The sequence below is a fragment of the Lutra lutra genome, chromosome 16 (assembly GCF_902655055.1).
Source record: "Lutra lutra chromosome 16, mLutLut1.2, whole genome shotgun sequence".
NCBI classification, from domain to species: domain Eukaryota; kingdom Metazoa; phylum Chordata; class Mammalia; order Carnivora; family Mustelidae; genus Lutra; species Lutra lutra.
The window spans coordinates 19,747,151-19,770,433 of record NC_062293.1 but is presented as its reverse complement, the minus strand read 5'-3'; the positions used below and the strand labels follow the sequence as shown (position 1 = coordinate 19,770,433).

The 23,283-nt window shown below is 54.1% G+C and overlaps 3 protein-coding genes across 7 annotated transcripts; 2 read left to right on the top strand and 1 right to left on the bottom strand.

Moving 5' to 3' along the window:
* Positions 1-899: 899 nt before the first annotated feature.
* On the top strand, positions 900-5,666 carry VPS25 (vacuolar protein sorting 25 homolog). The gene is made up of 6 exons (XM_047706469.1): positions 900-1,051; positions 1,266-1,411; positions 2,107-2,160; positions 2,662-2,750; positions 3,521-3,596; positions 5,021-5,666. Exons 1-6 carry the CDS (start codon positions 999-1,001, stop codon positions 5,131-5,133), a joined length of 531 nt encoding a protein of 176 aa, XP_047562425.1. The 5' UTR covers positions 900-998; the 3' UTR covers positions 5,134-5,666.
* A 934-nt stretch (positions 5,667-6,600) lies between these two features.
* Positions 6,601-21,524, top strand: WNK4 (WNK lysine deficient protein kinase 4). 5 transcript variants are annotated; one of them, XM_047706450.1, is made up of 19 exons: positions 6,601-7,374; positions 8,814-8,986; positions 9,971-10,191; positions 10,540-10,697; positions 11,206-11,294; positions 11,381-11,597; positions 13,839-14,106; positions 14,352-14,473; positions 14,701-14,759; positions 14,857-14,974; positions 15,245-15,361; positions 18,392-18,529; positions 19,083-19,136; positions 19,238-19,849; positions 19,929-19,989; positions 20,095-20,500; positions 20,584-20,783; positions 20,949-21,046; positions 21,154-21,524. In XM_047706450.1, the coding sequence occupies exons 1-19, from the start codon at positions 6,757-6,759 to the stop codon at positions 21,154-21,156; spliced, it is 3,732 nt and encodes a 1,243-aa protein (XP_047562406.1). In that variant the 5' UTR covers positions 6,601-6,756; the 3' UTR covers positions 21,157-21,524. The 5 variants fall into 5 exon arrangements, with proteins under 5 accessions (XP_047562406.1, XP_047562407.1, XP_047562408.1 ...); XM_047706451.1 differs by having other exon boundaries at positions 19,083-19,137; positions 19,242-19,849; XM_047706452.1 differs by having other exon boundaries at positions 20,949-21,004; positions 21,154-21,274.
* A 560-nt stretch (positions 21,525-22,084) lies between these two features.
* LOC125086873 (cytochrome c oxidase assembly factor 3 homolog, mitochondrial) lies at positions 22,085-23,201 on the bottom strand. The gene is made up of 2 exons (XM_047706470.1): positions 22,947-23,201; positions 22,085-22,596 (listed from the first exon to the last, which is right to left on the bottom strand). The coding sequence occupies exons 1-2, from the start codon at positions 23,158-23,160 to the stop codon at positions 22,490-22,492; spliced, it is 321 nt and encodes a 106-aa protein (XP_047562426.1). The 5' UTR covers positions 23,161-23,201; the 3' UTR covers positions 22,085-22,489.
* Between the last annotated feature and the right edge of the window lie 82 nt (positions 23,202-23,283).

Below are 23,283 nucleotides of genomic sequence, written 5' to 3'. Positions count from 1 at the left end.
TCTCTCTCCCTCTCTCTCTCTGACAAATAAATAAAATCTTTTTTTAAAAAAAAAGTGTGGTGACAGACAGAGGTCGAATGATTAGGAAGTTCAAATGCTTGACCTCAAGTTCACAAAATAGGAGGGGCATTCTGCAGAAAGGAGATGGAGACAGGTGGAATGACTTGATGAGTGGAAACATTTGAAGAGTTAGTTACCTGGAGGGATGGGACAGGGAGTCAATAAAAGTGCTGGGCTGCACTGAGAGCCCAGCAGTGAAGTCAGTCAGGGAACTTGGGGCTCAGCCAGCATGCTCTGTGATTTTTTCCAGTAATTCCAGTCGGCCCAGGAATTGGGGAAGGGGGGTGGGGAATGGACGTGGGGGCAGGAAGCAACAACCCTGGTCTGTTAAGTGACCAGCAGGTAGACAAGCAAGGGGGACAGAATGGGGTAGTCTAGGCTGGGTAAGGACTCAAATAAGACCAAAATGGGTCCAGAGATTTGAGACTAGGAAAGTGAGGACGTGAGAGTTATAGAGCTGTGGTCAAAGCGGGCAGCTCTGAATCACGGAAGCCGAACCTTTTCCAGAGATAAAAACTACAAATGTGCTCCCACGGGGGCTGCAGGAGACCAGGGAATGGCGGAGTCGAAGGACATAGCAACTGAGGAAACCGGAGAATTGTGAGGTGTTTGTTAAATGCAACCGACACGAATGTTAATATTAAAGGAAGCCCAGCAGAGGGGGGAAAAGCCTAGGCAATTCTACCGTCAAAGTGTGCCGCTTTGGAGAAGTCACTGCCCTTCTCTAGAACTGAATGAGAAGACTTCTTGGGGCTCTAAACGGTAAGAATTTTTAGGATAACGGCAAGGGACTGGCTGATCAGCGAGACCCTTTCCGTTGGGCCGTCCCTCTCCGAAGAGGCGTCCGGAACCTTTCTGCTGTGCTTTTTGCCCGGACGTGCGGAAGCGGAGGCCGGAAGTCCTTTGCCCGGACGTTCCGGGTTTCCTGGGCTACTACAATGGCGATGAGTTTCGAGTGGCCGTGGCAGTATCGCTTCCCGCCCTTCTTTACGTGAGGCTCAGACCCCGAGAAGCCCCGCTGTGCCTCCCTCCCCTGCCCCAGACCCCGGGCTCAGCCCTGATGCTTCAAATGGGGAGGGGGAGAAAGGACCCGGTCGCCACCACTCCCAGTCCCCTACTTTGTCCCCCAGACGCGCCTCCGGCAAGTGCTGCCTCTCGCTCTCTCACTCCCTCTAATTCTGCGCCCCACCCCCTTCACCCGGCAGGTTGCAGCCGAACGTGGACACTCGGCAGAAGCAGCTGGCCGCCTGGTGCTCGCTGGTCCTGTCCTTCTGCCGCCTGCACAAACAATCCAGCATGACGGTGATGGAAGCTCAGGAGAGCCCGCTCTTCAACAACGTGAAGCTACAGCGTATCCTCCCTCAGGCTCTTCCACAGCCCACACACATGCACTTCCACGCTTTCCCACATGCCCAGACTTCATACCCTCTTTCACCCACAGTAGGCAGGTTCCCACCCAAACTGGACTTGGGAAAGAGCCGGTGTGTTTGTTATAGCTGACTTCCATTTTATCCCCAAACCCCAACGCAAATGCAGCCTCAAACCCCCTTGTCCTGGCTAGTGACAAGGACCTGGGTGCCATAGAATCTCTGCCCTGAAGCCAGGTCCCAAGCTTTTCAACCCAAGCCCTTTTGACTGTGAATCTCCTGTCCTCTTCTGAGTGAAACTCAAGCTCTGGTATTATCTTTGGTAATTTTCTCCACCTACTCTCTTCCTCCCAGGAAGTAAAGGTCATTTGTTTTTGCTGCCTGATTCATACCTAAAATATCTGTGGAGAAAGTCTGAAGGAAGGAGAAAGGACAGAGGGTGACAGATGGTAGTACCGTTCATTTTTAAAGCTATTCCCTTTAATTGAACTAGTTGCTCTTTGCCTTCCTCCTCCCAATATCCAGGAAATGCCAATTTATAGCCTGTTGGGGAATTGCACATATACGTGTGTGGGAGGCAGAGGAAGGGGACAGGTGGTTCTCAACATGACATTGGCCCTGAGAATTTTTATCCTACCCAACTCAGTCCATCAGTGCCCTTCCCTTAACTTCAAACCAGGCAAGCTTCCTGTGGAATCAATTCAGGTTGTATTAGAGGAACTAAGGAAGAAAGGTGGGTTCAGGGCCTCAGATTTCCTTATTTTTCCTCCTACTTGACTTTTCCTGAGGGCAGATTGCCATAAGACTTTGCCTTTTTTTTTTTTTTTTTTAAGATTTTTTTTTTTTTTTTAAGTACTCTGTATAGCCTATGAGGGGCTCTAACCCACAACCTTGAGATCAAGAGTCACCCACTCCACCAGCTGTGCCAGCCAGGTGCCCCACAAGTCTTTGCTTTTAACAACTTTTTTCTCTCCCCTGGCTTGGAACCCATAGTGTTCTGTACAATAGGTAGTCCAATTCCCAGGTCTTTTTTCCCTATTGATATTCACCACTGAAATCTCTCCATCTGTGTTCTGAGACCTGGAGAGAGATAGGAAGAGAATTGGTGCCTTGCAGATAGTAATAAAACAGATTTCACTTCCTGAGAGCTGGGTCTCTTCCACTGTGTTCCACCTTGGTTTTGCCTTCTGTGCCTTCTTAGCATAAGATGCTTTCATAAGTATCTTTTTTGCAGGGAACCTGGAGTGGTTGGATAAGAACAAGTCTAGCTTCCTGATCATGTGGCGAAGGCCAGAAGAATGGGGGAAACTCATCTATCAGTGGGTGAGACTATTCTACCATGGTGACCCATGGCAGAGAATTGTATCTATGTTCAGCAGATACCTGGTGTTCCCAGGTCTAGACTGAGCAAAGTGGGCAGGGGCAGAAAGAGGATGTATAGGTCTTCAGGCATGCCTCTTTCAGTGACTCAATTTCCCTGGCTGTGTAGAACTTCCCTGCCTTTGACTGCAGGAGGCCAGAGGCTACATGAGGCCATGTTTGGAGAATGCAGTGCTGGAACCATGAGTGCTATTGTTGGCTGGAGTCTCTGGCCACAGAAGATAAATGAGGAAAGGAAGGGAAGGAAGAGAGAAAAAAAAGAAGCCTGGGGCCCCTCCCCCTCTGTACCCTTTGGGGCTGTCCACCGTATGAATGAGACATTCTGAACCAGTATGGGTGTGGGGACAAACTCTCCCCCCACATTCACAGCCACCACCAGCCCTAAACTTTCCCAAGGGAGAGAAGAGGGGAAGAAGCATCAACAACCCAAATATAACAAACTCATGCCACCTATTCCTGAACAGGAAAACAGAGTGAGAGGTCACTGCTCAGACATGTGAAGGCCTGTGGTTTTAGTGGTTCCGTGTATGTGTGTACATGTATAAATATAGCACCTGTGGGGTTTGCGGTGTTTAGGCCACTCCTGCCGAGGTGACAGTGAGCCCTGGTTTGGAAATAGGTACCATTCCTGGGTCAGATAGGTGGAGCTGGTGAGCTCACCTTCTCCCCGGGATTTCAGGTCCTTATTCAACCCCCATTTTCTGTGTCCATAGGTTTCCAGGAGTGGCCAGAACAACTCCGTGTTTACCCTGTATGAACTGACCAATGGGGACGACACAGAGAATGAGGGTAATGCTTCTCCCTTTCCCCCCAGTTTTGTGATCTGAAGCCTCTCCAGTCCTTGTTTGACAGTCAGACTTCCCATCCCTGCCTCTGAATTCCAAATACTGCATGATACAAGGCCTCTTAACCCATGTCCAAGGTTTCCCTAAACTACCTGAATTTATATGCATCATAACCCCAAATTTTGCCTTTGGGACTGTATGTGCATTATTCTAGGGGTAGAGTCCATATTAAAAGATTTTCAAGGGTATCTGTGACCCATGAAAAGTTAAGAATTACTGGTGTAGATGCTGAATGAGGAACCGGGGCAGGAGATTAAGCTGAAGATCTCATTCCTTGCTGACACAGGCCTTTCTTTCACCCTTTATACTTATAGAGGGCTCAGCATTTGTGGGCGTCAGCTGAAGGGATTGGGCCAATACCCCCATCCCCACCCCCAGGCCTTTTAAATACTTTGGTTTCTGGCCAGGCAAGGATTTGTATACTGTTTGATTTTTACATAGTGTAAATATATTCTTAGCTCTTTTATCTCTGGCTTCACATTCTGATCCCCAGGCTCACCAAAAGTTCCAATCTCAGCTGGGGAAAAAAGGGCACCGCCCCTTTGTGCCAGGCCCTGGCTGCCATAACAGAGTTTACAGCTCTTGGCTGTTCCCCCCTGCCCTGCAGGCCTCTGCTTGCTACTCCCACCATCACCCCATGACTTCAGTGCTGCAGTCTTGCCCAGCCCACCACTCATGCTGGGCTAAAGCTAAAGGCTTCCTCAGAAAGCAAGCTCCCTGACTCAAGAGGTAGGCCCCCGTAGGGGGGGTGAGGTGTGCGAACCTGTTCGGGCTTGCCACCTGCTTCTCACCTCTCCCTGCGGTATCTTGCCATATCTTCACATACTCAGCTGGCCCTTGGCTCCCAGCTTTGTTCCTTTTAACTAGGTAAGGGCAGATACCTGTGCTGGATTTTAACAGTCTCCTGGTCAGAGGTATGGCTACACTTCTTTGTGTTAGGACAGGTGCTCCTGATGGCAGCACTAGGGTTGGACCCTGATCGGTCCAACTAGGGTCAGAATCCAGTGACAAGGACCTTGACCTTCCTAGGCTTCAGTGTCCCCCACTCTGTGGTCCACAAGCAGGTAGTGTCATTCTTGTATATCAGACACTCATGGCGCAGGGGTGGGGGATACATGTGAGGGTTGAGTCTGACAGAAGAACCTGGACGGGGAGAATAAGCATGAATTCTCATTTCATGCTGACTCAGGCTTGCTTTCAGCCCTTACTCTAAGGAGTTTGCAGGAGGGGTTGGCAGCAGCCACAGCAGTATCGATGGCACATGTCTCCCTTGGCTTCAGGGTCTCAGCTTCCAGCTAGACTCTGCTCCTCGTGGGCCTTGAGCCCACAGAAGCAGAGTGTCCCTAATCCCCATCTCTCCCTATCCAGAGTTTCATGGGCTGGACGAAGCAACCCTACTTCGGGCTCTGCAGGCCCTACAGCAGGAGCACAAGGCTGAGATCATCACCGTCAGCGATGGTCGGGGCGTCAAGTTCTTCTAGCGGAGACCTGTCTCCTTTTACTTCTTACCTCCCACCCTTCCAGGGCTTTCAAAAGGAGACAGACCCAGTGACCCCACAGACTGGATCTGTGACTCCACCAGACTCAAAAGGGCTCCAGTCCAGGGATGGGTTTCCCAATTACCCGGTGCGTCTGTCCCTGAGGAAGGGTGAGGCTGAGGCGCCAGGGAAAAAAAAGATGTGCTTCTCTTTGCCCTACCTCCTCTCCCATCCTCGACTGTCCCCGAGCCAGGCAGGGTCTGTAAACCTTTAACTCCACATGTGTTCACACACGTAAGTACATACACACATGCGCCTGCACAAGCTTCTGTCCCTCCCCCTTCCCCACTCCCTTAGCTGCTATTGCCTCCCCTCTCTGGCTGGTGCTGGATCCTTCCTAGGGGATGGGAGAAGCCCTGGCTGCAGGCAGCCTTCCCGGCAATATGAAGATAGGAGGCCCAGGAAGGGGCCTGGCAGTGAGAGGCCAGGCTGGACACTGATTTATGTGATTTACGATATTAAAAAGCTCAACCCCACTTGCCTGCCTGCCGTTGGAAGTTACTACTGGAATGGGCATGGGGAGGGCTTTGAAGCGTTGCCCCCTGAGTCAATCCCAGCCTAGGAGAGGGAAGAGGCCTATGGCCTTTGTAAATGAAAAGGTCCTCCAGTGCTGGCAGGCTCCAGTGCGCCTGTGGTTTCACATCTGCTGGGTGGGCTGTGTGGGGGAGTGCTGATGGAACACAGCTTGGGGACAGACTGCTTGCTTTCTCTGAATTGGAGTAACTTAGTGGCTTCCCCTTCCCTCCCATCCTTCTGGTCTGGGTGGGGTCGTTGAGGCCTAGGGGAGCTGAAGAGGTGTAGACCGGATATGGACTTTGGTTTATTGGGAACTTTGGCAAACAGAAGGAGGAGGAAGGAGGGCCCACGTAGCAAAAACGGCTACTGCGGCCAGGGCCAGGCTGCGGCCAAGGTAGGAGGTGGAGGGGATGGGTGACCGGGTCCCTGGCTTGGGGGAGGGGCTTGCCCTGGGGTGCACACACCCATCCCTGTGCCGCCCAGAGGGACAGCAGCTTGGGAGAAAACCAAACCTTTCCACTGACCTCTGTTTTGTCGGCCTGGGGCTACCCCGGACAAACAGGAGGGGGTGGCGCTACCTTATCTGGGGCGTGCAGGCGGGTGGTAACCTTTCCTTGAACCTCTCCCCTCTTTAGAGCCCGAGAGCCGCGGTCACGTTTCCTCTCCCAGACCCAGCATCGTGCCTCCCCCGCCCCCAAGCAGGTTTGCGCACTCAGTGCGAGCGGACACACCTCCGTCTCGCACCCTGTCAGCCTCGCAATGAGCCTGTAGGAGGGCGCGCGGGGAGGCGGGGAGGCTGGGAGGGCCGGGGGCGGGGCGGCTGAGGTGAGGGACTGCGCGCCCCGCTCAGCGCGCGGCGGGCGGCTGGGAGGGGGCGGCCCTGGGGGCGGTGGGGCTGGGGGCGGGACCGGGGGCGGGGCTGCGGGGGGGCGGGACCGGGACTGGGGGCCGCGGGAGCTCAGTCGGAGCGCAGCGCACCGGGCCAGTCCGCCTGTCAGGCCGCCGCCTCCAGCCGCCCGGCTAACTGCCTTGCGGCGCCGGCCCTTCCTTATGCTAGCACCCCCGACCCCCGAGACTGCGATCCCCATGTCCCAGGCGGAGACCGACCTAGCCCTGCGGCCCCCGCCGCCTCTCGCCGCCGCCGCCGGTCCGCCCCGCCTTGGGCCCCCTCCGCGCCGGGTGCGCCGCTTCTCCGGGAAGGCTGAGCCCCGGCCGCGCTCTTCCCGTCTCAGCCGCCGCAGCTCAGTCGACTTGGGGCTGCTGAGCTCTTGGTCCCAGCCAGCCTCACCCGTTCCGGAGACCCCCGCTCTTCCGGACTCTGCTGGTCCTGGCCCCGCGAGGAGCCCACCGCCTAGTTGTCCAGAGCCCCCCGAGGGCACGTGGACCGGGGAAGCCCCCGTGAAGGCTGCAGACTCCGCGCGTCCGGAGCTCGCGGGCTCTGCAGGAGGCCCGGGGTCCCGGGATCCGCCGACAGTCCCCGAAGCCGCGGCTCGGGAGCGGCAGCGGGAGCAGGAGGAAAAGGAGGATACGGAGACCCAGGCCGTGGCAACGTCCCCAGACGGCCGATACCTCAAGTTTGACATCGAGATTGGACGTGGCTCGTTCAAGACGGTGTATCGAGGGCTGGACACCGACACCACGGTGGAGGTGGCCTGGTGTGAGCTGCAGGTGCGGCTGGGTGCCCCCTCTGTGGCACCTCGGGATGGGACCCTGTGGAGGTTTTGGGATGAGAAATCTAGGGGACAGCAGCAAGGGAGAGATCTATCTTTCCTGTCAAAGGTGGGGACACTCCTGCCCACTCCCCGTTGCTCTGATGATCAATGGATCTGGCTGATTCTGGGCTGCAGAAGGATAAACTGAGGCAGAGGCATAGGGTGGCACCCCTATGGGTTTTGGACGTTCTAACTTTAAAGTCTCTATACTCAGCTCTGAGAGTTGAAAGATAGGATGCAAAATCGGTTAGGGAGTCAGTTCAGGTCTGAAGGGTGACTGGCCTCACCAGTCTCCTGCAGTGGTTACTATCTCTCCCTTTCCCTTTCCTCTTAGTCTTGAGACCCTCAGTATGACCCTGGTCCTCCTCCTCTTTCACTCTGGATCTTTGCCGAGTGGGAGGCTGGGATGATGGAGGCTTGGAGCTGGGGCAGGATCCTCTCCACTTCCAGAAGATTTAGAGTGGTGGTGGCAGGATGCGGCAGCCCTCCCAGGCCCCTTCGGGAGCAGTCAGACTTCTAGATTTCTCCATAGCTGGGGGAGGGGGAGACAGAGTACTCCAGCCCTGGCCTGAGTCCAGTCCTGCTCCTCATCTCACTGTCTACCTGGGCTTTCCCTTCCCAGACCCAAAGGCACTGAACCCAGTGGGCTCTAGGGGGATGTTGGTGTGAAGGACCTTCTTTCTTCTGAGGGAAGAACCCAGTTAAGTCTGGGCCAAAAGCTTTGGATTCAAACTGGGGGGCAAAGCCTGGGTAAGGGTCCTCCCCTCCAGCCCTGGCACTGGACTCACCCCTTGCGCCTGCCAGTGCCGCTCCCCAGGCTCTAAGCCAGGAACAGAAAGGCAGCCAAATGGGGGGTGGGGAAGAGAGGTGGGCGGGACAGCCATGGGGCAGGGGGCGGTCTTCTGGCACCTGGTCCTGGATCTTTCTCTGTAACTCCCTCTGCAGCCCTCCTGCCTCCTGTCTGGATCTAGCAGTTCCCAGTTTCTGGGGCCAACCCCCTTGAAGGCCCCAATTCTCTGCCCGCTGTCAGCCTGCTGCCTGCCTGCTGCCTGCCCACTGCCAGCCCCCAGGCATCCCCTCCCGCCCCACGGCTGGCCTGGGAGGCCACAAAGGCGCTATTGAGCTCAGGACTCCTGGACCGGGCTGCATAAAGGCCCTTGTGTCCAGCAGGGGGTCCAAGGGTGGCCCCAGGCCCAGGATGGGCGTGTCCTTGCAGCAGCCTAAGGGGGCGGATTGAGAATTCAGGGTATAGAGCCCGTTGGGCAAGTGATGACCTAGCCTCATCTGTGGGCTCCAACCCTCACTGCTCCTCAGCTCCTCCCCATGTGTCCCTTCCTCCTCTCCGTGGGAGTCCTGGGCCTGTTGTGACCTTGACCCCCATCCCCTACCCCACAGACTCGGAAACTGTCTCGAACCGAGCGACAGCGATTCTCCGAGGAAGTGGAGATGCTCAAGGGGCTGCAGCACCCCAACATCGTCCGCTTCTATGACTCATGGAAGTCAGTGCTGAGGGGCCAGGTTTGCATCGTGCTGGTGACCGAACTCATGACCTCCGGCACCCTCAAGACGTGAGCTCTGTGCCTGGTGGTAGTGTTGGCTGGTGGGAGAGCTGTTGGTGGGAGGTCCCCACTGCTTCTGGAACTTCTCCCAGGCTCCTCAAACTCTAGATTTAGGTTCCAGACCGGGTTCACTACCTCTCACCCACCCCTACTGCATCTCTGCCTGGGTGAGTGGCAGTGTCCACCCAGCGTTGCAGCCAAAATTCGATCTCCCCAGATGCCTCCTTTATCTCCACTCTGTGCATCTGTCTTCCCCCATCAGTCTGTCTCCAAGGCCTCCTTATAATTCCCCATTCTGCCTTCCCAGTTCCATCCACTGGCACTCGCTGGTTTGGAGCTCTGCCGCAGTGCCCTCACAGGCCTTCCCCCACTCTGCCCTCACCTTTCCAACCTACCCTATCTTCCTACAGTCTGGGGAATCTCTCCATTCCTTCAAGGCTTCCCACCACTCTCAGGTTAAGGTCCACACTCTGCCTATGCCCAGATTCCTTAGGATCTAGCCTCATCTTGAGCCTAGGTTCCACAGGAACTGAATTCCCAGCACCTCCTCCTACCCCACCCTGTTGCAGTCTCCGTGCCTTTGAGTCCAGTGTCCCCTCCGCCTGGAAAGTTTTCTCCATCCCTTCCCCTTTTCACCCTGAACCCCTACTCATCCTTCAAGAGGAAACAAAAGTTATTTCCACTCTGAAGCCCTCCCCCATGCCCAAGGCGGTTAGTCATCTCTTCCCGAGCTCCCCAGCCCCTTCTCTGCTGCCCTGCTGCCCTATCTACAAGTTCACCACCGGATCCCTTTTGTACTCTCACGTCTAGCCACCACGCCCCCAACTCAGTTTCTCCCTGGAACGCCGTGAGGACCTGAGCTAGAATAATGCTGGCAGAAGATGTGTAGGCGGCAGTGCCCGTGGGAGCCGGGGAAGTTCCCAGCCGGGGTCCACTCCCCCGCCTCCGCCTCCGTGTTCCCGACGAGACCCTGGCAACGTGCCTTTCCCCCAGATACCTGAGGCGGTTCCGCGAGATGAAACCACGAGTCCTTCAGCGCTGGAGCCGCCAGATCCTTCGGGGGCTTCATTTCCTACACTCCCGGGTACCCCCCATTCTGCACCGGGATCTCAAGTGCGACAACGTCTTTATCACGGGCCCTTCAGGTTCGGTCAAGATCGGCGACCTGGGCCTGGCCACGCTCAAACGCGCTTCCTTTGCCAAGAGCGTGATCGGTGCGTCCCTCCAGGAAGTCCTTGCTATTCCTACCTCTCCCCTCCCCAACTTCCCCCTCCCCAACAACGTCAGAAGAGACCCCGGGGACCCTCTCTTCCCAGAAAGGCCCTTTGAGTTGCACGGAATTAGGAGAGCATGGGGAACATGGGGAGTCCTATGGCATCCTCTCCAACTCCCCCCACCCAACACACACACAGTGGGGAAGGGTCCTCACTAGTATTCCAGAACTCGGGGTGTGGGGGGGGTTTGCTCCTTTCGGCACCCCCTGGCTAGCTGATGGTAGCCCAAGAGGAGAGAGGAAGCCAGAGGAATTTTCCGTAGCCTGATGCCCACTGTGGATCCTACAGGGACCCCGGAGTTCATGGCCCCTGAGATGTACGAGGAAAAGTACGATGAGGCTGTGGACGTGTACGCATTTGGCATGTGTATGCTGGAGATGGCCACCTCAGAGTACCCTTACTCCGAGTGCCAGAATGCCGCGCAGATCTACCGCAAGGTCACTTCGGTGAGAGGGGGTGGGGAGGACAGAAAATTCCAGGTCACCTCCCATTTGCCTGCCCAGTCAGTCTGTGGTCAATGCCGTTTCCCTTAAAGAAAACAGGCTAGACGCAAAGATGCTCTGGTAAACACCGAAGTATAGCGGATGCACACACGCTCCCCCCACCCCACGCCCCCCGGCCCCCCTCCCCAGTACTAGCTGTTTAGAATAATGATGTGTGTAGCGATCCCTAGAATTTACAAACGGTTTCACTTCTGATCTTTCATGCGGAGGGTGAGCAGGGAGGTCCTCGGCTGTGCCCTACGCTTTACAAACGGGAAAACTGGCTCAGGGAGACCTGTTCAAGGTCATACTGTCGATATGTGGGGGGACGGGGATTTGGAATCGAACCGTCTAGTAGCTGTGGCGGGGCTTTGACGATTGCACGCTCTGTTGCCTCGGGTGGGGTGTGGGGGGGAAGCAGAGAGCTGGGGCGCAGAGGTCCAGAGGCCTCATGCAAACCCCTTTCCTCCAGGGCACAAAGCCGAACAGCTTCTATAAGGTGAAGATTCCCGAGGTGAAGGAGATCATCGAAGGCTGCATCCGCACCGATAAGAACGAGAGGTGGGGTGGAGGGGCGCAGGGTGGGTGTTTAGGGAGGCTTGGAGGGCGGGCGGCGGCCAGGCTCGGCTCACCGGCGCCGCCCTCAGGTTCACCATCCAGGACCTCCTGGCTCACGCCTTCTTCCGCGAAGAGCGCGGCGTGCACGTGGAGCTAGCGGAGGAGGACGATGGGGAGAAGCCGGGCCTGAAGCTCTGGCTGCGAATGGAGGACGCGCGGCGTGGGGGGCGCCCACGGGACAACCAGGCCATAGAGTTCCTGTTCCAGCTGGGCCGGGACGCCGCAGAGGAGGTGGCGCAGGAGATGGTGAGCAGAGGACAGACTGACCTGCCGCTGAGCTTGGGCGGGGCTGTGGGCGTCGACTGGAGGGCCCCGGGTGGGGTCCCTGGGTGGTGGGACAAGCACCCAGCTCACCCCTCGCAGAGTGTTTTGTAAGCATCTCCTGGCCCCTCCCATCTTAACACACTCACACGCACACCCGGTGTGCAGACTCCCTGAAAGATTTCCTTTTCCAGAGCAAACCCTGGGTCCTCCAGCCTCCACTCCTCCAGTGCTCTACTTTCTGCTGATGCAATTTTCCTGGAATGCTCTTCTCTCCAATTTGTCTATTTATTTTTCTCCTTTTCACCCTCCACCAACCTTGTGTCCACCCCTCCCCTTGCCGCTGTCTTCCTCCATGCTCAGAACCATGAATTTCAGGAAACCCATTCCCTCTAGAGTCAAAATTAAATGCTTCTTTCCACTTCAACAGGTTTTTCATTACAGGACCCACCACCATCGGTCTTGTTTTATACCAGAGGACATTCCTGTCTTTCTCCTCTACTAGACTGTAAATTCCTTGAGGGCAGAGACTGTGTTCTATTGATTTTTCCGTCTCTGACAGTGCATGGCACGTGGTTGGAGCTCATTAATAATCCCACATTTGTATATGGCTTCAAGCACTTCCACGTGCCTGTCAGTGTTGTTACCAACCCTGTGTGGAGTGATTTTGTCCTGATGTACTGACGAGGAGATGGAGGGCTCTAAGAGGTTGAATATCTTGTCCAAGGTTCTGAGCGAGTAAGTGGCAGAGCTAGATTTAAACTTGGGTTGTTTAGATTTTAAGTCAGAGCACCCCACCCCACCTCCCTTACATGCACGGCGAAGCTTGTCCTTGAGATGAATAAGGACATGGTGAACAGAAGCTGCCAGACCAAGAGAGGCATACCTGGGAGGTAGAAGATGGAGAGCTGGTTTAGGAAGGCAAGAAGAGAGTTTGAGATTTCTTTCTTTCTTTCTTTTTTTTTTTTTTTTTAAGATTTTACTTATCTATTTGAGAGAGAATGAGAGAGAAAAAGGATGAAAAGGAGAAGGGTCAGAGGGAGAAGCAGACTCCCTGCCAAGGAGGGAGCCTGATGCAGGACTTAATCCTGGGACTCCAGGATCATGACCTGAGCCAAAGGCAGATGCTTAACCCACTGAGCTACCCAGGCGCCCGAGTATGAGATTCCTGATAGAAAAATAGCAATTGAGGGGCACCTGGGTGGTTCAGCCCATTGAGTGTCTGTCTGTCTTTGGCTCAGGTCATGATCTCAGGGTCCTGGGATCAAGCCCCACATTAAGCTTCCTGCTCAGCAGGGAGCCCGCTTCTCCCTCTCCTGCTCACCCTGCCTGTGTTCTCTCTTTCAAATGAATAAATAAAACCTTAAAAAAAAGAAAAAAGGAAAGAGGGGCGCCTGGGTGGCTCAGTGGGTTAAAGCCTCTGCCTTCGGCTCAGGTCATGATCTCAGGGTCCTGGGATCAAGCCCCGCATCGGGCTCTCTGCTCAGCAGGGAGCCTGCTTCCTCCTCTCTCTCTGCCTGCCTCTCTGCCTGCTTATGATCTCTCTGTCAAATAAATAAATAAAATCTTTAATAAATAAATAAATAAATAAATAAATAAAATAAAAAAAATAAAAACAAAATTCTTAAAAAAAAAGAAAAGAAAAGAAAAAGAAAGATGGCAGTTAAGAGGGTAGGGATCATCTGTGGTGGGTCTGGGTCAGGAAACTGAGAATGTGTTTGAAATGCGGCATAAGAAAGAGTGGGTCTCCATAGCACAGCTCACACCTGACTTGGGATCTGACCTTGATCCATCACTTACAGGGATTCTTGATGACACCAGTGACATCTTTAGGGGACTATAGAGAATGTAAAGATGTAGAGAAGAATCCCTAGCTTCTGGTCACTAGATGCCAGTAACACTGAGTTTTGACAACTACAAATGTCCCCAGATATTGCCACATGTTCCCCTTTCCCCCCTGAGTGCAACTGACCTACTAGATACCCATGAACTAGTCACAGCTTTCCTTATGTCTAAAACAGAGCTAAGACCTCCCTTGGCAAGTTGCGGGGAGGATTTCATGATGGTGATGTAACGGATTGCTGGTTAATGGGCACAATGCCTCATCAACGAATGTTAGTGCCCTTTCTCCTGGAGAAATACTCTAGAGGCCCCAAGAAGGCATCCTGATGTGTCTTGGAGCAGAGTCCTCACCTCAAACTTTGTTCCTCCCCCTCTTAACTCCAGGTGGCCCTGGGTTTAGTCTGCGAAGCTGATTACCAGCCAGTGGCCCGCGCAGTACGTGAACGAGTTGCTGCCATCCAGCGAAAGCGTGAGAAGCTGCGCAAAGCTAGGGAGTTGGAGGCCCACCCCCCTGCACCAGGACCTCCACCAGCAGCTGTCCCCATGACTCCTGGTGGTCCCCCCAGCGGCTTCCCCCCGGAGCCCGAGGAGCCCGAGGCGGACCAGCACCAGCCTTTCCTCTTCCGCCATGCCAGCTACTCATCTACCACCTGTAAGTCACCCCGGACTGGGGGATTTGGGATGTGACCTTGGTCCCAGAACCCTTGGCCTCTGCCCCCTGCCCAGAAGTTCGGTCCAGCAGCACCGTCACTTCCCCTGCCTTCCACATCTAGCTGTGAACTCCTTCTGGAAAGGAACTCCCACAGTGCCAGGCCCCTCCTTGCTCAGGCAGCCCCCCTGCTCTGCCACCATTCCCCTTTATTTCCCCTTTTCTTGATCCCCTCCCTCCCCCACCAGCGGATTGCGAGACTGATGGCTACCTCAGCTCCTCTGGCTTCCTGGATGCCTCAGACCCTGCCTTTCAACCCCCTGGGGGGGTGCCATCCAGCCCTGCTGAGTCCCATCTCTGCCTGCCCTCGGTGAGAGGGGGTCACTCGGGGGGGCTCCCAGCTATTCCAAGCCTATGACCTATCTTTCTCCCTGTGAAACCCAACCCCATGACCTGGCCCCATGTCCCTGGAAGTCCTGCACTCTGTCTTCATCTTCCTTAGTTCCCTCTGCCTGGTGCCCCAGCACCCTTGACCCCATCCCCCTGGACCCCAACGATTATCATCCTCTGACCTCCGGAAAAAATTTCCTATTTCAGGCTTTTGCCCTATCCATTCCACGTTCTGGCCCTGGCAGTGACTTTTCCCCAGGAGACAGGTAGGTTCTGGTAGGAGTTGGGGTGCTGGAGTGACACATATGGCACTTTGGGGTCCCAGTGTCCACTTTGACACTCCTATCTCCTTTCCTTTTCCAGCTATGCCTCGGATGCAGCGTCAGGCCTTAGTGATGTGGGAGAAGGGATGGGACGCATGAGGAGACCCCCAGGGAGAACTCCCCGGCGCAGACCGCGATCCCGGCTACGGGTCACTAGTGTGAGAAAGGGGGACAGGGGATGGGGAATAACCTACAGGACCAGGATGGAAACTGCCAGGGGGGTAAGGGAGGCCAGCCAAAAAAGCGAGGGTAGTATGTGACTGGTACCCTAAAGGCAGCCAGTCTAGTTTCTGATACCAGGCTTTGGGAACAGAGTCTGCTTCTCTCAATTCCAGTCTGCCCACTGTCACTTGGTTGGAGTCGGGTGGGGATATGTGATGAGGACAGAGGGCCTGACATCCTCCCCTCTGCTGACTTTGAATCTGAAGGTCTCAGACCAGAATGACAGAGTGGTTGAGTGCCAGCTGCAGACGCACAATAGCAAGATGGTGACCTTCCGATTCGATCTGGATGGGGACAGCCCAGAAGAGATTGCAGCTGCCATGGTGAGGGGGAGAGAGAGGAGGACAGAGCCTTTGGCTCCAGGACAGGAATCTCCCGTCTGATGTCCCCTGGTGCTGAACTCCCCCTTCCTCCCGCCCAACAGCAAGGTTTTTTAAAGCACAGGAACACTGAAGACATCTCTGCCCTTGGAAGGTGGGGGAGATTTTTATTTATTTCGTGAGCTTCAGATCCTCAGCTGGAGCAGTCCGATAACATGAGGGTATCCGTAAGTGCTATGGTCAAGTACACGCTACACATGTGATCCTGTGTCTGTGGGTAAAGGGTGGCCTGGGGGCAGCAGGGGGGAAGAGGCAGAACTTAGTCCGGGTCTTGACAACAGCAGTGAAGACCGGAAAGGGCGAGTCTGGAGGAAGTACAGCATATGGAAAGGCATGGAAGTAGGGAGTGACTTGGAATGTGGGGCTTGTGGGGGGCGAGGGGGTTATGAAGAAACCCATGTCACTAGAACTAAGGGTTCCTAGAGAAGAAATGTGGAAGCAAGGTTGGGCAGGAAGAGGAGGCACAGATTAGAGACAGTCTGAAGAGTTAAACAGAGTGTAGTATGGTGAGAATAGGTTTTAAGAAGACCATTCTGCTAGGGGAAGTGGGAGAGGGTTGGTGGGAGGGAGTCCATTTGGCAGAAGAATATGATAAACTACAAGTGGTTCAAGGAGAAAATGGATTATAGGGAAAAGGAAGAAGAAAAGGAGTAGATCTGAGAGTTGTTTCAGGAAAATACGTTACTCTGTAATCCAGTCATTTTTTTTATGTAATATGGGGCATATAGTAGATGCTCAGTGAACACTTGAGTGGAAATGATAGGGGGTTAGGAAGAAGGGATTTCATGGGTGACTTGTAGCGTGGAGAAGATAGTAGTGGTCGTAGTGGGAGCAGACCGTTAAAGGAGAGGGAATCTGGAAAGGGTCACGATGAGCTTGAATAACAGAGGGGCAGGCAAGAGCCTCCCTAGGAGCAGGATACAGTCAGGCAGGGCTGGATCTAGGATCCAGAAGTGGATCTAGGAGTTGCCAGTACAGAAGGGAGAGTGAGAGGATATGAGCTTGCAAAGCCAGAGGCAGAGAGGGTCTGAGAGTGGGTCTCAGCAGATACCCTCTTTTCTGGGATGGGGAGGAGTAGGTCCCCAGAAGACACAGGGGTGGAACCCGAGAGGCTGGAGGAGCCCCTGAAGATGTTAGTGAAAACTGAGTGAACAGAGAGTTTCAAGGAGGTGACATAGGATGAAGCCTGAGGCAAGACCACACTGGCTTTTGTCAGGAGAAGGTCTTTGTGGGAGACCTTTCAGTGGAGTGGGGGCAATGGATGCCAATGGTGAAGGAGAGAGGGGAATGAGAGAAGCATCAGGCTTCAGGAACTCTCTTTAAAGCTTCTCCTTCGTCATGTCACTCACCTTGTATCGAGCACAAAGACAAAATACCACGTGGCGCAGAGGCTTATCGTCTTCCCTCTAGCCACACTGGGTTCTGAGTGGTCCTCTGAAGAGGCTGGGTGCCTTTCCACTTTTGTCTCCATCTGCTCAGGGGTGTCTTGCCTTGAAAGGCTCCTTTCACCAGGCTTTTAATCCCACTCAGATCCCACACAGCCAAAGTGAGCCCCCCGATGGACCACAGGGTCCTCTGCTCTCTTTTCTTTCCCTACCATTGTACCCTCCACTCCTCTGCAGCAGAATTCTCCTGGGGCTTGGATCTGCTCTGGCTTTTTTGGCCCTACCCCATTAATGGCTAACCACCTATGGTTAGAGTGAGGTCCCAGTTCTGGAGCATGGCCTTTGAAATCCACAGCACTCCCAGCTCTGCTGTGGTCTTCACTGCATCGTGAATGTGCCAGGTCCTTTCATGCCTCAGAGCTACTACTCACGCTGTTCTCCCTGCTCTTCTCTTCCCGATGAACAGCATGGAACTGAGGAAAGGCTGGGCTTTCACATAAGACCTGAGTTCAAGGGCAACCTTCTCCAGTCCCCGCCCTCTTCTGGAGCTTTGTACTGTGCCTTAATAAACTTTGTATCACTCAGTAATGTAGATGATATACTCATTTTGCCAAGATGTTCTGATATAGCATATAATTTATGAGAGGTGATAGATGTTTGAGAAATGAAATTATGTAAGAAGTATCCACACATGATAAGTCCTCAGTGAAGGGTTGCTTTCTCACTCATCCTTCCAGGCTCAGCCCTGTGAAGCCATCCCAGCTTCCCTTATCCTCCTGGATGGCATGACCTGCTTTCTCTTGGGAATGGCATTTTAAAAAATTGCAGCAAAAAGCATATAACATAAAATTTGCCATCTTAACCATTTTTAAATATATAGTCCAGTGGGGTTAAGTATATTCACATTGTTGTGAAACAGATCTCCACGACCTCTTCATCTTGCAAATCAGAAACTCTATACCGTTAACTCTCCCTTTCTTCCTGCTGGGATACCATTTTCTCTATACCTTGATCACAATGCCTTTCCTACCACAGGCTGACTTGCCATATATTATGTATACGTCTCCCTTTCACTAGATTGTGGGCTTCCTTGGGGTCAGGATCTTGTTTTATGCTTCTCTGTATTCCTCACCTACAATAATGCTTGGTACATACTGTGTGCTCAGTGTTTGTGAAATTGAATGTTACACTTACCATCCATTGCCTTATTTTTACTTAGCAGATGGGACAGTGCAGAGAACTTGGGCTCTGGCTTTAGACAAATTTGGGTGCAAATTTTGTGATTTTAGGCAGACAGAACTTAACCTTTTTGAGCATTGGTTATCTTTGAACTCTCAAATGGGGCTGTAAATACAGAGCCTGGGGAGCCATTGTCATCATTAAATGAGATAAGACACTGGAAGGAAAGATCTGGGGTAGAATGCATCCTAGGAATGTTAGCTCCTGTTCTCCAAGCTGTCGTTCTTACACTGCAAGTTGGTGGTTGGCAGAGCAGTGGTGAAGGGTTGGCTTTTAAAGATCAGCGCAGTGGGGAGGGAGAAGTGGGATCACTGAGCCCTCTCTCCCCTTCCTGCTGACCCCTTGCCAGGTGTATAACGAGTTCATTCTGCCCTCGGAGCGAACCGGCTTCCTGAGCCGTATTCGGGAGATTATCCAGCGAGTGGAGACCCTGTTGAAGAGAGACACTGGCCCTGTGGAGGCTGCTGAGGACCCTCTGGGCCCCCAGGTCAGACCCCTCAGGTCACCTCCACCTCTCTGCTCCAGACTTACTCCTCTCTGCCTTCACCAGTGCCCTTGGCTGTAACTCCTTCATCTCTGGGACCCTAACACAATGGCTCTTGCCCCATTTGAGAATCTGGTGAACGCTGTGGGCCCTCGTTCTAGAAAAATGTGTTGAATGCATACTTTTCAACTCATTATTTTGATAGGATTTCAGACACAGAGAGGAGTTGCAAGAATTGTGCTAAGAACTCCTAGATACCCTTTGCCCAGATTTGCCAATTGTCAGTGTTTGGTCACATTAGTTTTATCACTGGCTTCCTCCCTCCCCTCTCTACATGTATGTGCACATATTACTGTTTTCTGAACCACTTGAGAGTAAATCATAGACATGATACTCCTTTACCTGTAAATATTTTAACACATACACTTTTGAGTCCCTTGAAAGTCCTTTATGGACTCCTAGAGGTTCATGGGTCCTAGCTGAAGCCTGCTCTGAATGTCCCATCTAAGACTCAGCTCTTCCCCACTGTGACCATGGGCCCCATTCTCTCCCTCAGGAGGAGCCAGCATCATTGCCTGCCCTCTCGGGCCCCCTCCCAGACCCATCCCGTGGTATGTACAGAGTTCTGTCCCTACTCTCACAATCCTTGGGATTGCTTCTGGGAAGGGCGTAAGGAATGGGGGACTGGAACTCAACACTCCTTCCTCACCCGCAGAGCTCCAGAGCTGCACCTCCCTGGAGCAGAGGAGCTGGGCAGCCTTCTCCACCTCCTCATCTTCTTCTGGAACCCCTCTGTCTCCTGGAAACTTATTTTCCCCTGGAAACCTGTTTTCCCCCAGAACCCCTGTTTCCCCAAGTCCCATCTTCCCTATCACTTCTCCCCCATACTCCAGCCCCTCTCTATTCTCCCAAGTGTCTTCAAATCTCTCGCCACACTCCCCTGGCTCTCCACTTGCGTTCTCCCCCAGTGCTACCCAGGTCCCTGACCCAGCCTCTCATACTCTGCAGAGCTCTGTCCTCCCTTCTCCACTTGCCTTCTCTCCCAGTGGCTCCCAGGTCACTCTGACTCCTCCTTCCTTTCCCCCCTACCCTTCCACATCTCCCCTCCCCTCCACCACAGCCGCCCCTCTCCTCTCTCTGGCTAGTGCCTTCTCACTGGCTGTGATGACTGTGGCCCAGTCCCTGCTGTCCCCCTCACCTGGGCTCCTGTCCCAGTCTCCTGCAGCCCCCCCTGCTCCCCTACCCAGTCTGCCCCCACCTCCCCCCGCTGCTCCTTGTGGCCAGGATAGGCCTTCACCTTCAGCGGCTGAGATGGAGAATGAGGTGAGTAGGAAACCAAGAGGGGTGGTTAGGGGCACTTCGTTCTGGATCATGCCCCTCCTCATGGACCCACACTTTGTAGGCCCTGCCAAATCCTGCTCGGCCCCTTCTGGGTGAAGCCAGACTCGAGCCCATCTCTGAAGGTGAGGCTTCTGATCATGGACCTTACCCCGCCCGTTATTCTCATTTCATATCCTGCCCCTGCTTTCTCTCCCTCCTTCCATGACTCCTTCCTTGTCATGCTACAGAGGGAAAGCCGCAGCTTGTGGGGCGTTTCCAAGTGACTTCATCCAAGGAACCGGCTGAGCCTCTTCCCCTGCAACCGGCATTCCCAGCTCTTTCCAGTTCCCTGAAGCCTCCAACCCCTCAGCTGACCTCGGAGAGCTCAGACACAGAGGATAGTGCTGGAAGTGGGCCGGAGGCCAGAGAGGCTCTGGCTGAGAGTGACCGTGCAGCGGAAGGCCTAGGGGCTGGAGTTGAGGAAGGGGACGATGGGAAGGAACCCCGAGTGGGGGGCAGCCCCCCACCCCAGAGCCATCCCAGCCCAGTATGGATGAACTACTCATACAGTAGCCTGTGCCTGAGCAGTGAGGAATCCGAGAGCAGTGGGGAGGATGAGGAATTCTGGGCTCAGCTGCAGAGTCTTCGGCAGAAGTGAGTCTGGGGAGGAAGGACAAGAGGTAGACTCGGGAGAGCAAAGCGTGTGGCCAGCGCTCATGCTCCTGGTGTATCCTCAGGCACTTGTCAGAGGTGGAGGCCCTACAGACACTGCAGAAGAAGGAAATCGAGGACTTGTACAGCCGGCTTGGGAAGCAGCCCCCACCGGGTATCGTGGCCCCAGCTGCTATGCTGTCCAGCCGCCAGCGCCGCCTTTCCAAGGGCAGCTTCCCCACTTCCCGCCGCAACAGCCTGCAGCGCTCTGAGCCCCCAGGCCCTGGTGAGACTGCAGTGGCCCAGCTCCCATCTTTTCCGGGTCCCCTTCCCTACTGATCTGGCTTTCTTCCAGGCCCTGGGGGTCTGTCCCTTGGTGTGGGGGGACTAGCCCCCCTCTCCCCATGGCCCCTTCCCTCACTCAGTGCTCTCCCTCCCCATCCTGCACCAGGCATCATGCGAAGGAACTCTCTGAGTGGCAGCAGCACCGGCTCCCAGGAGCAGCGGGCAAGCAAGGGGGTGACATTCGCCGGGGATGTTGGCAGGATGGTGAGGGCGGGCCCAAGGGAGGGCGAGCCCAGGGAATGGTAGCTGACTGCAGCTTCACCCTCCTCCCATCCTGGAGGTTTCTTCAGTGTTTTTTCTTTTCCCTCCAGTGAATTCAGAACAGAAGCCATGTGTCTCCCCCACACCAGGGCCCACCATGGAGCTTGTGCTCTCAGAATCTGCTGACCAACACAACTCTGCAAGAAGACCCCAGTACTGAGGGAGTAGAAGGCCAAAGGGGCATGGAGAGTGCTGTTCCATTGTAGGGAAGAGCCAAACATGCGGGAACTATTTACTGTGTGTAGGTGTCAGTTCTGCAGCCTACCATCCTCATGCCTCCACCTCCCCAGCCCAGAGTCAACCACTAAGCAATCCCATTCAAGCCCTAATGCTTCTAGAGGGCACACTCTAGCTGAGCAAGTGTAGGGGGTGTGCTCACACTAGAATTCACAACAGCCAATAAAACTGCTGGAAACTAGGATTCTGTGACACCGTATCTGTTGTGCCTTTAAGAACTGGAGGTAAAGCCTTGTGGGGTACAGCAGGGGAAAATTCAGAAGGGATTCTCCTCACAATGGGAATCAAGGCTTGCAGCTCTCCAGCCTTCTGACTTCCTGCCAGCAGTTTGTGAGGAAACCTCAAGGTCAATGATCCACTCAACCAAACTAAGGTCTCATCCAGACCCCAACTTAGGCCTAGAGAGGCAGGTCCAAGTGTAAAAAGAAGGAAGACTGTCCCTCATCTTTCATCTACCCCTCTCTCTCAGAGTGGGAAAAGGCAGGAAAGTTGGAGTAAGGATGTATTGTTTTTAAGGGTAGAGGACAGAAGAGTGACCTTCCCTCCCCGAAGACATGGTTCAGTCTCACATGGCCCAGTGACCCACCATGATCTCTCCCTTAAATCAAATGGAAAAGATCTCACGGAAAAAGTAATTCTAGTTAAACATTTACAGCTCCCTGGGGCAAAACCACTGCTGCAGCTATGGCCTGTGGAGCTTTCCAACAGTCATGTCATTCGTCAGCCTTAACACACTCATGTGGCTCCAAGAGAGGTGACTCAGTTTATTACTCTCAACCTAACTCCCATCTTTCCTACTTTAGGCTCCAACATTACATAGAGCTGCCACCCCCACCCCCACAACAGCTAAACCCCTGGGAGGTAAAGAGGGTAAAACCACAAAGTCAGAAATCCTGAGAAAAGCCAAGGTCGTATAACTCTCAAACAAAGAAACAAAATACAAGAAGGGCCAGTGACTGGACACAGTCTGTGTAAAGTGGGCAATATTCCCTTGACCTGGCCAAATGCAAAAAATTCTTGGGCTCAATCATCGTCCAAGGTTGAGGCCAGCAATGCTGGGTGCAGGCTTTGACTTCTACAGGGTCATGGGGCATCATTCACCATGTGAAGGGGTTCCAGCAGGTTGGAGACGTGCAGTGCCCATCCGGTTTAGGGTCCTGATGCTCTCGCCAGGGCGCGGGCTCGGGCAGCTTTGGCCTCGTCCTCCAGCTCATCTAGGAAACGCTCCTGGGACACGGAGTAGAAGGTGTAGCCATCTGGGAAAGTGGGTTCAGGAAATCTCTTGGGAGTATGCATATTGCCTTTTCCCAGACTCTCTCCACCACCCTTGTTACTCTCTCACCCTCCCAAATCAGTGATTCGATCTTCTGCCCTCTGCTTTTCTGAGCCCTGACCCCGATTCCGTTATTACTAATAAGTCATATTAAAAGAGCATTTTAAAATGACAAAATAAGGTACCTTAAACGCTTGGCTCGGCATCAGAAATGGCCAAGACTTTCACAGCTCGGGCTCTTTTTAGCACCCCCACATTGCCCTACTACGCGCCTCTGCTCCCCTTCCCTTGTCCCCATATGCCTTCTACTGAGCCTACAGTCTGGACGGATACAAATAGCTAACACCAGGGCCCCGATGCCCAGGCCGGTCACGATGTTCCGGGTCCGCCGCTGTGGCAGACTCTTCTGCCACTGGGCGAGCTGCACCTGCCGCATGAACTGCAGCTGCTCGGGAGTCAGCTTCTCCCGAGTCGGGTCGATGCGCTGAGCCACAGGGCCCTTTCCGCTCTTTGCATGGAGAGGGTCACCAGCTCCCGGGGCTGCCATGTTGCAGTTCCGCCCTCTGTACTCCCAGGGCGCGAGGGTTGCTGGGAATAGCAGGGGATCCTGGGAGTTGTAGTCCGCGTTTTCTTTCCCGATGCGAGTGCGGCTCTTCGCCTTAGCGGAAGA

What these genes read in the sequence shown, in the direction of transcription:
- VPS25 (XM_047706469.1), top strand. Translation starts at nt 999, where the DNA reads ATGGCGATGAGTTTCGAGTGGCCGTGGCAGTATCGCTTCCCGCCCTTC. An exon ending in CAACAACGTGAAGCTACAGC is followed by an intron (nt 1,412 to 2,106) that starts GTATCCTCCCTC and finishes ACTTCAAACCAG; the next exon opens with GCAAGCTTCCTGTGGAATCA. An exon ending in AGAGGAACTAAGGAAGAAAG is followed by an intron (nt 2,161 to 2,661) that starts GTGGGTTCAGGG and finishes TCTTTTTTGCAG; the next exon opens with GGAACCTGGAGTGGTTGGAT.
- WNK4 (XM_047706448.1), top strand. Translation starts at nt 6,757, where the DNA reads ATGCTAGCACCCCCGACCCCCGAGACTGCGATCCCCATGTCCCAGGCG. An exon ending in CGCACCGATAAGAACGAGAG is followed by an intron (nt 11,295 to 11,380) that starts GTGGGGTGGAGG and finishes CGCCGCCCTCAG; the next exon opens with GTTCACCATCCAGGACCTCC. An exon ending in CCTCCCAGACCCATCCCGTG is followed by an intron (nt 19,138 to 19,238) that starts GTATGTACAGAG and finishes CTTCCTCACCCG; the next exon opens with CAGAGCTCCAGAGCTGCACC.
- LOC125086873 (XM_047706470.1), bottom strand. Translation starts at nt 23,160, where the DNA reads ATGGCAGCCCCGGGAGCTGGTGACCCTCTCCATGCAAAGAGCGGAAAG. An exon ending in GGCCCTGGTGTTAGCTATTT is followed by an intron (nt 22,597 to 22,946) that starts GTATCCGTCCAG and finishes CCACTTTCCCAG; the next exon opens with ATGGCTACACCTTCTACTCC.